Raw genomic sequence first — 15,895 nt, forward strand, 5'->3', positions numbered from 1 at the left:
GCGTGATAACTTTAGACCAATTTGCGTATAATATTAAGGTGACGACGGAAAGCGTTCAAAACGTGAGTTTGAGTGAGCGTTATTCTTTTTGGTCTAAGAGAAGAGTTTCGGCTAGTAGGTTTAGCGAAATGTGTAAGATGGTGAAGCCGACATCGGAATTTAGAGTGTGTTTAGAGAAAGGGATGTTGATATTTTCAATGGAGACAAGCGGTGTTATTTGGGAGAGTTTTAAGTTTGGAGAAGAGAGCGACGATAAGAAATTTGATTTGGTGCGTAAGTCTGATCAGCTGTATCGGGTTTCAAAAATCGTTTCTTTTTCGAGCGTGTTGGATGTGTATGTGGGAGAAACGTTAATGATTTCGTCTGAAGGAGAAATAGGAATGATAAAAGTGTATTTTCTTTAAAAACATTCGAAAACGTTTTCAAAGAATTTCCATGGATCTACAAAATGGATCCTAAAATGGGTATGCTACTAAAGGGTGAATTGGGACCGAGCAGTAAGCCAAGACCGGAGAATTGTTCTTCTTCTCCAGAGCCGATACGATCGTAAGCTTTTTTGTTTTTGATGTAAAGCCCATCGCCTTGTGTGTTTCCATTCCAATGGTTGAGGTATATGCCTGATCCAAGTTTGGAAATTTTTAGTCCTTTTCCGCCTTTTCTGAGGTAAACGACTCCGCGCCCAGCAATTTTGTCAACTAATGCAGAACCGGCAGAAGCTCCGACTCCACCTAACAGTCCAGTGGCAAGAGCAGGAACGACTTTAGTGGCGATGGTGCTTCCGATCATTCCGAGTAAAGGTAAAAGGGCACCGATGAATCCTCCTTCTACTTTTGCGTTGTATGCAATTTGTTTTTTGCTGAGTTTGAGGGTGACCCCTTTTCCAGCTTCATAGGCTTTTGCAATTTTGTTGAGTTGGGCTTGAGTGACAGCAAGAACATGTTCGCCGTTCAAGTCTTGATGAGTGAGTTTTATACTGGTTTCAGTTTTATCATGTAACGCTTTTTTAATTTTGTCAGCTTGTCCTTTTGAAATGTTGAGACTGATCTTTTGATACATTTTTAATAGAAAAAGAAAATTTTTTTTTACCGACTGAAAGCGCTTCCGGAGAAAAGATCGTGTAGAGTGGATGAGATTCTTTCTCTGATGTGGTATCTGACAATGATGTCTTCTCCTCTAAAATCGATCAAGTGATCATCTTGATCAACGATTTGTGTTTCCATTCTTGAAATTTTGCTGACAACGATGGGAAGGTAGATGAGGTGAAAAGGTTTTTCAACAATTTTGGTTCCGGGTTCAACTTGTGGATAAAAGGAGTAAATGTCGTTTGTTGATTTTCCGTCTAAATAGGAGGAGCCGATAATGTCGTTTGTGACTCGAATGACTGCAGTTTCTTCAATTCTTACGATGTTTTCAGACTCGTAAGTGCTGATGACGCTAGTGACTTTATTGGGATCAACAGGGTCTTCTTTTTTTTCGACGTAGGTGTATTCGTTTTTGTCGAACCCGAGGAGAGTACCAATGCTGTTATTGACGTTAAAATCAACCCAGTATCTTGTCGTTGCTGTAGGCTTTCCAAAAGTCAATACGGCTTTGAGCGAAGACTCGTTTGCTGTGATGACAACACCGTCTACTCTGTACAAGCTTACAGTTTGTTTTTGCATTTCAGCTTGAAGGTAATCGTTGAGCTGGTTAATTTCGTAAGTTCCTTCTTGAATGTAGATGGTGTAACTGTTTGATCCAGCGTTTGGACTGTATCTAAAAACGTTATTTTTAGAGGTGATGTTGGGATAGCTTCGATAAGTTTCGAGTCCGACGAGCGCCATTTCATACTGTTTGTTCATATCCAGCTCGATGGGTTTTTCAAAGTATGTTTTGATGGAGCTGTTGGATACGGTGGGAAGATCTTTTTTAGATTTGGTAAGCAAATAGAATCCAGACATGTTTTTTATACGTTTGGAAAATAAAAATCGTCCAACCCGCTTCTGTATTTTCCATGGTCTTTTTTGGAGGATAAATCAATGACGGCAAATCCATGGGGTTGAGACCAGCAGTATTTGCAAAACTTTTTAAATTCTTCTTTTTTCATGTCGCTTGAAACGTGATCTTGATAAATGTGGTTGATGTTTTTATCGTCCTGAGGAAAGAGACAAATAAAGTTGGCATTTTCTCGGATGGTTTGTCTGGGGAGCAGGAAATAATTTTGAGCGAGGTAAAAGCAGTCCACGTTAGAGTGTCTTCCTCGGATGTAATATTTTTCGCATTTGTTTTGTTTGGTGAGTTGCAAGTCGTCAAAGATCATCAAGTTGTTTTTGGACGAATCTAAGGCAGCGGGTTCAGGCACGTCTTCTTCATTTTCGAAAAATTGGCATTCTATGTCTGTTTCTCCGTTCCATTCTTTGGATATTTCTTCAATGACGTCTTCAGGACTGGATTTTAGCTGTTCAATTTTGCTTTGAATGTTGAATAATTGGAGAATGAGTTCTTTTGGCAGTTTCTTTTCAAAGGCTTTTTTGAGTATTTTGTATTCGGGTTGGAAAAGGGATTTGCCAAAGACTTGCAAGTGGTTATAATCGAGCCATCCTGGTCTAAGAAGTAAATTGAGAAGCAAGGTTGTTTTTCCGCAACCGGATTTCCCGACGATGATTCCTCGAATGCTTCTTGGTAAAAACTTGTTGTTGTATCTTTTGGTTTTTCCGATATTCCATGACAAATCAATGACTTCCATTTTTTTTTATATTAAAAAAATATTTTTTTGTATTTAAAATGTACTGCGTTAAATGTAAAAGAGAAACTGAAACCATTCACTTGAAAAAGGAGATGACAAAAAACAACAGACCTATGCTCAAAGGAACCTGCGACTCTTGCGGAACGACCAAATGCCAATTTATTGCTAAAGAAACAACAAAAGGAGGTGACTTGGTAGAATCGATCAACAAGCTATCGAGCAAAATCAAGCTTCCGTGGACAAAATTTCCAGGAGAGATGCACCTTCCAGGGATGAACTTTGCAGGACTGGGAACCAATTTGGACAAAAGGTTGACATCCACAGACATGTATCAAGAGTGGAGCAAACCGGTAGACAGAGTGGACAATGCAGCGTATCACCATGATTTGGCTTACAAATATTTAAACGACGTTAAAAGCAGGAATGTGGCTGATCAAATGATGCTTGAAGAGATGAATTCGATTCCCAATCCCACTCAAAAAGAAATGAACGAAAGAAAGCTTATCGCTCCCATCATCAAAGCCAAAGCCAAATTCGGATTGGGTGTCTCTGCGAATCCAAAGGGCTCTAAAAAAAAAAATTTTTTTCAAGTTTGAAATGGACGGATCAGCTTGCAGAGGAGCTTCATAAACCGGTGATTCATCATTTTAAAAGAAGAATGGTGATTGTGAACGACATCGATGAGATATGGGCTGCAGATTTGGTAGACATGCAATCGTTTTCAAAATTCAACAATGGCGTGAAATATTTGCTCATGGTGATTGACGTGTTTTCAAAGTATGGATGGATGGTTCCGTTAAAAAGCAAAACGGGCCTTGAAGTGGCTGAATCGTTGAAAAATATTTTTGGTGAAAGAAAATGCGTCAAATTATGGGTAGACAAAGGAAAAGAATTTTACAACAAGCACGTGAGAGCGCTAGGTGTTCAATTGTATTCTACTGAAAACGAGGAAAAAAGCTGTGTCGTCGAGCGATGGAACAGAACGATGAAGGAGAGGATGTTTAAATATTTTTCAGCCAACAATACCAATAAATACATTGACGTTTTGGAGGAGATGGTGAAAAATTACAACAATACAAATCACTCTTCCATCAAAATGACTCCAGTGGAAGCTAGCGATGAAAAGAATAAAAATAAGGTATGGTGGAATCTGTATGGAAAGGATCAAACAAAACCAGCAAAACCGAAATTTTCAATGGGTGATCAAGTGAGGATTACCAAAAAGAAGTCTCATTTTGAAAAGGGGTATACGCCGAGATGGACTGAAGAGGTTTTTACCGTGTCAAAAGTTCAGTACACGGATCCTCCTACGTATAAAATTGCTGATGCTCACGGTGAAGAAATTCAAGGCACTTTTTACGAGCAGGAGATGCAAAAGACGCATCAGAGCATATTCAGAATAGAAAAAATAGTTCGCAAGACCAAGACCAGATCATTGGTGAAATGGTTGGGATATCCTGACTCGTTTAATTCGTGGGTGGACAATAAAGAACTGATCCGTTTGCTTTCGAGCGATATTGGTCATTTCCTTGACAAAAAAAATTTTCGAGTCCATTAAAAAAATGAGCAAGATGATGGTTTTGTTTGAACCCTTTATCAATGAGTACCTTAAGACGGAAGATTACGAGGAGACGTATTATTATTCGCCTTATGAAGAAAAGTACCATTACAAGATCTACAGCTTTGAGAATGATTTAGATTTCACCATTATTCGTCGAATGGATGAATTTGAGTTGAAAATAAAATGCGGAGAGGTCCGTTTTGAAAAAAGCGGCATGCCATTCAAAGATGTGTTTGAGTATGTTCGAAGAAAAATAAATAAAATCAAGGAGCAGAATAAAGTAAAAGCGTTGAATCCAAAAATGATCTAAAAAAAATTTCTTTCCCATTAAAAAAGATGAACTTCGTGACGATTGAGAATTTTGATGAGAGCAAATTATTGGCTGGGGAGATTTACGCAGCCACAAGACCTATTCAGTATCAAAAGATTCCTTTATATTATGATTATGCCAATGGAAAAGCTCCTTTTAATTTAAGAACCCCTGTTTTGTATTCTTTGGGTGTGTTTGAGAGTTTAGATCCAAAGACAAAAGAGCTGACGGGATATTCCATGTCTTTTGTTGCTCACGATGATAAAAAGGGATCAGAAGAAGAAAAGTTCATGGAGGTGATTGAAAAAATAACAAAATTTCTTCGTGAGCAAGTCGTTCTTAAGACAGCCTTGTTGAAGAAAGGAGGAAGAACGAAAAAGATCATGACAGAGGATTTGTCCGTTTTTAAGAAAAAGCCAGAAAGTTCATCTTCCATTTTTTTCGGAAAGCTGTATAGAAAAGAAAAGAACATCACTTCCTTGTTCACTAAAAAGGAGTGTAAAAAACTTGTCGTTGCAAATCCAATAGAGCATATTCGTCAAAGATGTTATGCGATTGCGTCTTTAAAAATTGAAGGTGTTTTTATTGGATCGCAGGTAGAGTCCATTCAAGTCAAGCTTCCAGAGGTGGTCATCATTAAAAATGCTCCTGTGTTGGTTCAAAGCATTATGGGTGATTTGGATTTAGATGAAATGGAATCTGACGAAGAATAAAATGATTTTTAAGATCCGTGGAAATCATGAATGATTTTTAGTTTCTTTGAAACAGTGAAAATTCTTCGAATTTTTAAATTTTACACGAATTTAAAAATGATTGACATAGAAGGAATTGTACTACCGAACAAGGCTTTGACCAACTTTCAATTAATAGATGCTGCTCAACAGTTAAAACTAAAAAACTTTCGTGGAGTTCTTGAAAGAGATACATTGCCGAAAAAACCGAGAAGAAAAGAATGCGGTATTGTTAACACGGGTGAATCAAGCACAGGAGGATTTCATTGGGTGTGCTGGTACAAAGACGGTGATAAGAAATTCAGCTTTGATTCTTACGCTCAACCTCCTCTTGTTGAACTGGTTGACTATTTGAAAAGCCCTGTTTATTACAACAGCGAGCAAGTTCAGTTTGGTCATACTTCTTACTGTGGTCACTTGTGCCTTTACGTCTTGAAAAATCTACAGGAAGGCTCTGACTTTCAGGACGTTCTCAATACCTTGTGGTAAAAGACCAGCGCAAAGGCGAAAAAATAAAATCTGAGGCATATAAAAAATGATTGACAAATTTGGAAGATCAGAATTGGGTCGTTATTTATACAACCCTTATTCAACCTCTATTTCAAGCGATCTGTATGTCAGAACAGATGGAAACAGCACCATCATTGCTGATTTGGATTTTAACTCTCATAAAATCATCAATTTGGCAGAACCGACTACTTCGCACGATGCCGCGACAAAAAATTACGTTGACACGCATGCGTCAGGCGGAGGATCATCGATCGGAACAGCAGACTTGGATTTAAATTTTCACAAAGCCATCAATTTGAACGAGCCAACAAATTTGCATGACGCCGCGACAAAAAATTACGTCGACGTCAGCTCGAGCATGAATGTGAAAGTGGACGGATCGAGCACGATCACTGGAGCCTTGGATTTAAATAGCCACAAGTTGATCAACGTTTCCGATCCAACCGCTTTAAAAGACGCTGCGACAAAAAGCTACGTGGACACCAAAGTCGCTTACAATAACATTTCTTATGTCGACATCAACATGACGTCACATAAACTAACCAATTTGACTGAGCCCACATTAGCTTCAGATTCAGCCACCAAAAATTACGTGGACACTCATGCATCAGGTGTGGGAACCGCGGACTTGGATTTGAATTCTCACAAATTGATCAATGTGCTCGATCCTTCAAACGCGCAAGACGGAGCGACAAAAAGTTACGTCGACTTGTTGTTGCAAAAATCGAGTTTGACCAGCGTTGTTCCAGGATCCGGTTTCACCAGTTTGGGATTCAAGTCTCAGACAGTGGCAGCGGCAACCACTTCTCCTGTGTTTTCGTTTTCTGGAAAATCTGGAGTGCTGAGAAGGTTGTGGTTGGCTTTATACAGCACATCTGGAACAAATATTCCAGGTCAGGTTTTTATTCGAATCTTCACTGATGGAGAAATCAATGTGGGGAATTATGCAGAAACCACGGAAGGAATCGGACTTGATCAAACTGGTCTTGCCACCGATTTGCTTTTTTCACCATTGGGAGGCTCATTTTACGCCAACTCTTTGCAAGGATGCAACATGTTCAACACCACTTCCTTGGGAGGATATTTCACGTTGGACATGCCTTTCAGAAACGACGTCTCCATTCAACTGGTGAACAAAAATGCTACAGCCATCACGTATTGGATTCAACCTTTTGTTTCCACTCTTGCTTCCATTCCTGCCAGCATCCCTCTTTTCAAACTTTACTCTGAGACGTTCCGATATTTGAATACCACTTACAGAAACGAATATATTTTGCTGCACACTCCAGGAAAAGGAAATGGCGTGTCGTTGAAATACATCAGGATGCACATCATTGGCGCTTCTGGAAACTGGTGGGAATCCAGAGTCAGAATGTATGATGGAAGTACAGTTCCTCCTGGAAATGGATATGTCATTTCTCCATGGACACCTTACAACACCAACAATTACACCTACTTTCCAGGATATGACGGTGGCAGCACATGCATCTTTTCCTCCTCAGGATTAGAAGATTTTTATTTGTCGTCATGGAACGGCTCAAATTTAACTTCCTTCAACAACAAATCAACTGGGCTGCTGTACCAATCCACCGCATCCATCGGATCCACCACCACCATCTCTTTTTACAGAAATTTCGGAGAAGCTGACTCCATGCCCAGCGTTTCATCCGGAAGAAGGCTTGTCGTCACTCTCAACTCCGGTGACGCGCAAGTCGGTCAATCCGGAAGCTTTTACCTTCTTCTCGGTCAAGTGTTTTATTACGCCTAAAATGAACTAAATAAATTTCAGCACAACTAAAAATGTCAGATGAAATCGAAGCGATCCAAAGGATCTTAAGAACCTGTGAAAGACTTTTGATCATTGCGGAAACTAAAGAAAGGGTTCGATGGTTGCTTGAAGAAGAAGACGAGGATGAAAAAGAGAGAAGAGAAAGATTACGAAAAAAGTTTCCTTCACTGTTAAAAAGATGAGAAGAATCATTTGTGTTGACGAGAATAAGTTGAAAGGCACCGTTTATTTTAACGATCATTTGGATCATCCTCCTAGACGGCTTTGTCGTCGTTCTAGATGTGAAATATTTGCTCAAAGAGACATCAAGTTGAACCGTTTATCCAAGCAGACGATTGTTTTTATGTTTGGGATTAAAGTGGATAGAGGTGTTGCTTTGGTGAATTTGAGACATGCGCACAATTTAAAGCTGAATTATTTCAGTCACTTTTTAATTTTTTCAGAGTCTGTGGATAACGTCTTTATGGAAATTTATAACAGAAGCGATAAAGACGTCGTTATTAAAAAGGGAGAGAGCCTTTGCATTGTGAATTTCTTCTGAGTCCTCGCCAGGGAAGAAATTTTTTTATTTTTCCTTAATAAAAAATGGATTTAAACAGTTACAAAGAAATATATCCAGTTCTTCCAACGGCTCCATTGGATGATTCAGGGCACGTTTACCGTCTTCAAAAGATAGGTGAGATTCAGAAAGAGATTGACAACGAGAGAAAGAAGCGAGTTCATCTCAGCAAAAAGTACCATCGCGTTTTCAGGATCATTTCGAATGTGGACAATGCGATGCAGGGATTGTGCATAACATTGGGTGCGACTGGAATAGGACTTTTGTCCACGATTATTGCCAGTCCAGCAGCGATTGCGTGTGAAGGTGTGGCTATTGGATTGGGTTTTTTATCGATTGTTGGAGGCCAAGTGAACAAAAGGATGGCCTTGAAAGCGGAAAAGCATGAGAAGATCAAAGTGCTGGCAGAGTCCAAATTGAACACGATCAGCGAACACATTTCAAAAGCGTTGATGGACAATAAAATAAGCAATTCAGAGTTTCAGTTGATTCTTGGTGAGCTTCAAAAGTTTAAAGAAATGATGGAGGAGATACGAACAAAAGCCAAAAACGGAATCGACGACTTGGCAGAAGAGACACTGATCCAAAAAGGTCGAGAAGATGCCATTCAAGCGTTTAACAACTTTTACAAAAAGGGTGAAAAATCATAGATTTTCCAGCTCTGAAAAATAATTTCTATCGTATTTTAAAAACCATGTCTTTTTTTAAAATACAAGACCCCAATAAAAGAGATGAAATTGTGAAAGAAGTGAATGAGAGGAGAAAGAGGATTTATCAGAACAGCATCAACGACAACATTTCAGATGCAAATTTTCAGATGGATGTGAGCAAGTTGTTTAAACCGCTCATCCAAAGCAACAAAAAGACGCTCAAAAAGATAAAATCCGAGATTAAAAACGAGGTGAAAAACGAGGTGATGACGCCGAATCAGTCTGAGTTTAAACCTAATTTTAAATCTAAGCCTTTAGACTCGACAGACTCTTCTATTCTTCCAGAGAACGATCAGTTCATAAAAAGTTTGATGGAGCTAGATTCAAGAGCAAAATTTAAAAGAAGCTTTAATAACAAGTTTGAATTGAGCAAAAGCGAAGGTCAATATACGATTGGAAAAATGGGAGTGATGTTTGAAGGCAACGATATGATTGTTGGAGGTGAAAAGTATGAAGGCACAAAAGGTCTTTGGGAGTTGATGACCAATCCAAACGTTTCAAAGGACGTGACAGCAGAAGATGTGGCTAATTACTCGAAAATTTTAGTAGAGAGTGAAGCTGTAAAGTCGGATGCGAGGTATAACAAGCCCAGAGCTTCAGAGATGGAAAAATACAATCAAATCATCATCCCTATTGAAAATGAGCTGAAATCTCGAAAAGATGACGGCTCCGTATCTATTGCAAAATTGATGAGATTTAGTGAGAAAAAAAAATTACATGATTCTATTTCAGCTCCTTCTCGTTACGATCTTCAAGAGCTCAATAAAAGGCGTGCTGAACCTGATGAATACGATGAAATAATAGAGAGTATTTACAAGGGAAAGAAAGGTTCAGGAGTGATTGTTCTTCCGAGCGATCCGAATGCGTTGGTGGAAAAGCTTGAATTGAGCGTGACTGCTTGTCGTGCTGGAAATACGGGATCGAGAAATGAAGCTGTGAGCATTTGCGATGAGTTGTTAAGACAAAAAGTGATAAGCAAAAACCAGTACAAGTCAATGATGAAAGTTATCTAAATTTTTTTTTCGTGTATTTAAAAAATGATCATTTACAGAAACAGATATGTTAAGAAACACGTTGTTGGAGGAAGCGGAATCATGGATACGTTTCGAAACTTTTTAAAAAGAGCAGCAGCGTCTAGCGCATCGAGAGCCGCTTCCACTTTGGCTCAGAAAATGGCAAAAAGCGAGTTGGGAAGAGAAGCGATCACCGCTGCCAAATCAGCTGGTAAAGAATTGGCTTCTTCGGCGATTGTGACTGCAAAGGATGTGGCTATTGATCAAGGCAAGAAGGCTTTAGAAAAGGTGTATGCCAAGACTGGAACTCCTAAAAATTCTTCGAATTTCCATGGGTCCGAAGGATCTAAAAATTCTTTCCATGGATCTCAAAAGCTGACTCAAAAAAGCAAAGACATTTATTCAGGGATGGTTGCAGCAGCTCCAAAAGCTCAAAACGTTAGCAGCGATTATTCCTCTCTTGGAGGGTCGTTGTCCAAGAAAAACGCCATCCGGATCCAAGACCTCGTCAAGATGGGAAGAGGACTTAAAATCGCATGATTTCCATGAAGAATCAGATGAAAAACATTTACCAGAAAAAACCTGTGCGTGTTCTGATGCATCATTTTAATTAGCTAATTGTTTTAAAATATCGTTATATTAATGTTATTCAAAATTTAAACAACTCTGTTATTAAAACAATTAGTTTTAATTGAAATGTCATCAAATCAAGATAAGAAGCGAGAAAAATTTTTGCATATTCTCGTTGAAAATCCTGGTGTATCAAGCAAAACAATTTCTAAAGAGCTGCAGATTGCTTTGAGAACCGTGAAGAGCGTTGTGAAACGATTTAAGGACAATGGTACAATCAAAAGAAAATCAGGAAAGGGAGAAAACAATGTTTTGTTAACGAGATCTTGGTAAAAAAGTGAAAGATGCTTTAGACAGAAAACCGGAGATTTCTGTTCGAACTTTAACGAATAAATTTAAGACAAGTGCTTCCACTATACAAAAAGTAAAGAGAAATTGTGGCTATAAAAAGAAAAAATTTCCTCGTCTTGAAGAAAAGCAAGAAAATGTCGCAATTCAATATGTTCAATGCTGCTCTATAAAAAATTATGTGCTAAAAAATCTTTTTTGATTATTGACGATGAAACTTATTGTGCTACATATTTCCGATATCTTCCAGGACACCAATATTATTCAGCAACTAATTGCAAGAAACTGAATTCCAATTATAAATGCATTGGAATGCAAAAATTCGCTGAAAAATTTTTATTTTGGCAAGCAATTTGTGAATGTGGTGAAAGAAGATCTTGTTTTGTGACTACGGGAACAATTAACACCAAAACATACATAAAAGAATGCCTTAAGAAACGTCTTTTGCCGTTATTAAGAACACACACGGGTAACCCGTTATTTTGGCCCGATTTAGCATCATGTCACTACTCTGGGACAACTTTAAACTGGCTTAGAGAACATAAAGTAAATTTCGTTGAAAAGCACTGCAATCCACGAAATTGTCCCTAACTACGTCCTATCGAAAAACGTTGGGCTCTTGTCAAAAGAAAACTAAGTTTCAATGTAAAAGAAGCCAAAAACATAAAAGACTTAAAAAATTAATGGATTAGAGCTACCAAGAAAGTCCAGCCGAAGACTGTGCAAAAGCTGATGTCGAGTGTAAAACGCAAAGTGCGTGCGTTCTAATCTACAAAACTTCACAAACTTTCTTATGTAAAATTTAATAATATTAATATACATGTATGTACTTTCAAAATATATATGACATTCAATATCGAAATACAATAGTTAAATAAATATCCTTTATTGTCCTTTAATGTCCGCGCAGATTTTTTCTGGTACATGTCTTAAAATATATAAATGGTTTTTTTAGCTTTATATTATTTATTTGAGTTTCTTGAGCTTCCAAGATATAAAATAACCAAATTTTTTAAAATATTTTGTAAAATAAGCTTTCTTTCTCTTTAATTGCCCTCTAATCATCCAACAGTATTCGTTTCGGAATCTTTTTTATTATTGTTCATTAGTTTTAGAGTTGCTAAACTTACCGTGCAAGTTTATGGTGATACAAAATCAGATAGATAGATATCGACAGTATAGAGTTCTTGTAAATTTTTTATACTTTTATGTTCATTCACCAAGTTACAGTTTATTTTATTGCTTTTCAAGTGTGTAAATTTTTTTTTTAACAAAAAATGTTTTAGTAAAGGGTCTTTTTTAACAAAGGAGTGGGAAATTTTAAAAAAACTAGCCCATTTTGTGTAAATCAAGAAGAAATGTGTATTTTTTCTTCAAAAATATTCTGAGACACAACTTAAATAGAGTAATTTCAATTTCTATTCAAACAAATTTTCAAATTAGTTCGGGTAATCTTTTTCGACCATTCTTTGATTGTGCTATTGTACTTCTTCGGGATCTCCTTGCATATCTTTGTTTTCTGTTAATAGGTTCAACTCTCAAGAAAACATGCATATGGATTTCTTAACACTACGCTGAGCAGTAATCATTATGCACATAAAAACAAAATTGTACTTTTGGCACCTTTTGTTAAAATTAATAAAGTTGGGGTCTTTATAAGGTGCGAAAGGATGGGAAAAATCTTAAAATTAATTAGCAACCTCCTTTTATATAAAGTGCCAGAGAGTAACTAACAAATAGACTTTTCTCTTCAGCAAAATTTATCATTTAGAACTATTTCATTTTTTTACAGAGACTGAATTATTGCTCCATCAAAACCTCCCTTATAATTAAGCTTTAAAAGATTATTCTTTTCCCATTAAAGTTGAATATACATCATTCATATATATAAGCAAACAATTTTTTGCGCGTCTTATTAAATAATAAATTTGAACTGAAGCATCTTTTATTATTATTAGAATAGCTTTTGAAATTGGCCACTTTGTTCAAGTGAAATGCAATGTATAAGTTATCATGTCTTTTAATAGCTTCATTTCTTAGCTTTTGTTATGCTTTGTTTAGTTAATTGCAAATCTTTGACTGAGTCGCACCATTTATATGTTTAGGGGGGGTCCAAAATTAACTTTTTTTAGATTTTTTGTAGTTTAACCACTTTTTCTTAATTAATGTTTTATGCTGATTTCGAATTTCACAATTTTTTTTACTTCATTATCAATATTTAGCCTTCTACTTCAATTTTTTAAAAAGTGATTATTTTCACAAAGGAATTTACTGTTAAATTAAATGAAATCATTATTATTTTCAAATATAAGCGATGTAAAACATATAGTAAATTTTTTTTCATTTTATTAATAAAATATGTAATCATTATGCCTAGTTATAAATAACACAAAAAATTAGACATTGCACATCATTAAGATGTCTAATATTAATAATAATTTGTTTCGATCTCTATTGAAAGTGCAAAATAACTTTGTGGAAGTCATCTTAGGTGATTGTGGATTGCTGTGATGACTTTCCAAGTAGAACCTTCAAATTAGTAGCATATTCTTCTATAGACATAAGACGGCGCTTTTTTGTATTTTTATCAAAAATCATGATTTTAAATAGAGTTGATTTCCGCGGCAATGACCTACTTGTATCTCTAAAATAAATTACTTCATTCTTCAATCGTTTTTGGCATTTTATCAGATCTTACTCTTTTTCAATATATTCACTTACATCTGATCCACAAGTAAATGGGCCGCCTTGTAGTTTTAAACAAGTTAAAATAGAATTTCTCCTGGACGCCTGATGTAAAGCTTGTTGTTCTTTTTTAGTTAAGCCGCTTTGTCTCAGCTGAATCTGTCGCTGGTTCCAACTATATTCTATACTTTCAATTTTTCTAACAATAGGACCCATTTTCCGAAATAGCTCTAAATTACTTGAATCTTCATTTCTTAAATTATTTGAATATTTAAGAACATTACCACGTGAAACTGTTGAAAGTGACGGTTTTTTTCGAAGTCGATTGCTATGAGTTCCACACTGACGCTCAAGTTCAATATTATTTGTAATTGCTTTATCAACTCCAACGAATGATAAAAAAGGTAATACTCATCAGGTAACCGTTCATCGTTTCTTTCTCCAAACCCATAATGCTTTCCTCTTTGGTGTTGAAGAACTATAGCTAAACTTTTCCGAACTATATTTGTTAGAATAATGCAATCATCAAAGTTCTTTGATGCGTATTTTCGAACTACATCAACAACTTCTAAGCCATAATCTTCTTTAATGAGATTTTCAAATAGTCTCTTTGATACTCCTTGAACACATGGCTCTTTAAATTCAAAGAATTGTTGATTTATGACATCATTAGATAAGCTTGAATGCATCTTGCTAAAGAATATTTGCAGTTTAGAATGCGTGGCTTTACCTTTAGTTTTACAGAAAAATGGTGAAATGACTTGCATTCCAAAAGCTGCTACCACGACTAAAGTAACTATAATGTAATCAAAATTCATAGAATCTCGGACTAAACAAGCAAGTTTATTTGTAATATATTCATGTTGGTCCAAAAACTCCTTAAAGTCATCCCAGTGAAAGCAAACTATAGAAGAACATTTCGAAAGACATTCAAATCGAACATCTTTAAAATCAAAAAGAAAAATATCTTTGTTTTTACGCTGCATAAAAGTTTTAAATTCTTTATAATAATTCCATGGTTTTTGAATAAAACTCGGACCAAACAAGTTTAGTACCCATGAGAGAAAGGTTAAGGACAACGTTTCCGTACTTTTGTTAATAGATATATCTAACAGAAAGCCTTTGAAAAGGTTATCCATATTCATTTCATTTTCAATTTGATTTAGAACTTTTTCAATAGCTCTGTCAAAACCTAAAGCTGTATGTAAAGTGCAAAACAGTTGACCAGCAGGAATTTCTCTATTGAGTATATCAGCTGTGACTTTAGATATTCCTATATTATGAACAGTACTGTCAGTCATATGAACGTCTACCTTCTGGTATAGTTCTTCTGAGGTGTATTTTGAGGCTTCCTGTAACATTTCGAATGTTGTTTTTATTCCATCTGCAATATTTGCTGTAGTTTCTGAAGCAATTGCTAATGTAGGCAAAGGAAAATAATATTCTCGGTTAATATGTAAACCAGAAGGTGCAAAGGTCCCAGCATGCTTTCGAGTGGTAGAGTCAGTTGCGTGAGTTATTATATCGCCACTATTTTTAGCTTGAACAACTCTGTCTGCAATCAAGCCAAGAGAATACGCGTGCATCTGTTTTAGTTTTTTACGAATGGCACTGCGTGTTGGGAGTGTGTTAGAATTAATAAATGTGTTCTCAATAGCTTCACAATTATTTTTATCGTACTTTGATGTACGGTCAGTTTCATCTGGAATTTTCCATTTTGTTTTAAAAATTCGATTGTTGATTACTTTCAGTGCAACTTGCATTTCCCTCATCGAGAATCCTTCTCCATCTAACTCTGCACATGCATGGTAGATATCACTTAAGACTAAGTTTTTTGATTGTCGCACATTAGGTGGAACATAAGTATTGTGAGAACTATCTTCAAACATTAATTTTGATTTTGATCTCGTCATGTATGGCTGTTTTGGTTCACTTACATCAACAAACATCACTCTCTTTTTTTTAATTGGTTCAGTGTCTTTTTCAAAGAACTGATATTCATTTTTTGTTAATTCTTTTTCAAGAAATTCATCTTCATCTTCAAATTCACTTAACTCACTATCATCATTATCAACGTACATTGTCTGATAAACTGCTGTTTCACTTCTAATCTTTTTCTCCATTTTTCTTTTTTCATTAACAACTTTTTGATGGAAAGTTTTGTCAACATTTTGACAAGTAAAATTTCTGTTACCACGCATGTTTTCTAGATACGAGTAGTCTTCAGCATTCATTGAAATACCGAAAAACTTCTCTAGCTTTTCACGACGTTCTGGATTAAAGCAGAAAACGTCAAAAAGTTTTTTAAGGGATTCGTTCATAGAAATACATCTACTTAAAAAACTATCACCTTGCTTGTTTTTGTCAACACCTTTTAAGTAGCG

General features: G+C 36.2%; 2 protein-coding genes across 2 annotated transcripts; one reads left to right on the forward strand and one right to left on the reverse strand.

Moving 5' to 3' along the window:
- Positions 1–97: 97 nt before the first annotated feature.
- LOC149894147 (uncharacterized) lies at positions 98–3,276 on the reverse strand. The gene is made up of 2 exons (XM_090097368.1): positions 1,087–3,276; positions 98–973 (listed from the first exon to the last, which is right to left on the reverse strand). The coding sequence occupies exons 1-2, from the start codon at positions 1,938–1,940 to the stop codon at positions 442–444; spliced, it is 1,386 nt and encodes a 461-aa protein (XP_089953494.1). The 5' UTR covers positions 1,941–3,276; the 3' UTR covers positions 98–441.
- A 5,603-nt stretch (positions 3,277–8,879) lies between these two features.
- Positions 8,880–9,908, forward strand: LOC149894148 (uncharacterized). The gene has a single exon (XM_090077326.1). The coding sequence runs from the start codon at positions 8,880–8,882 to the stop codon at positions 9,906–9,908; it is 1,029 nt and encodes a 342-aa protein (XP_089933452.1).
- The last annotated feature ends 5,987 nt before the right edge of the window (positions 9,909–15,895 follow it).

Source organism: Hydra viridissima, unplaced genomic scaffold, assembly GCF_058129835.1.
Source record: "Hydra viridissima isolate aposymbiotic clone 2 unplaced genomic scaffold, HvirCarnegie_v1 scaffold_1, whole genome shotgun sequence".
In the NCBI taxonomy this organism is placed as follows: Eukaryota; Metazoa; Cnidaria; class Hydrozoa; order Anthoathecata; family Hydridae; genus Hydra; species Hydra viridissima.

What these genes read in the sequence shown, in the direction of transcription:
- LOC149894147 (XM_090097368.1), bottom strand. Translation starts at nt 1,940, where the DNA reads ATGTCTGGATTCTATTTGCTTACCAAATCTAAAAAAGATCTTCCCACC. An exon ending in TCCGGAAGCGCTTTCAGTCG is followed by an intron (nt 974 to 1,086) that starts GTAAAAAAAAAT and finishes AACTGAAACCAG; the next exon opens with TATAAAACTCACTCATCAAG.
- LOC149894148 (XM_090077326.1), top strand. Translation starts at nt 8,880, where the DNA reads ATGTCTTTTTTTAAAATACAAGACCCCAATAAAAGAGATGAAATTGTG.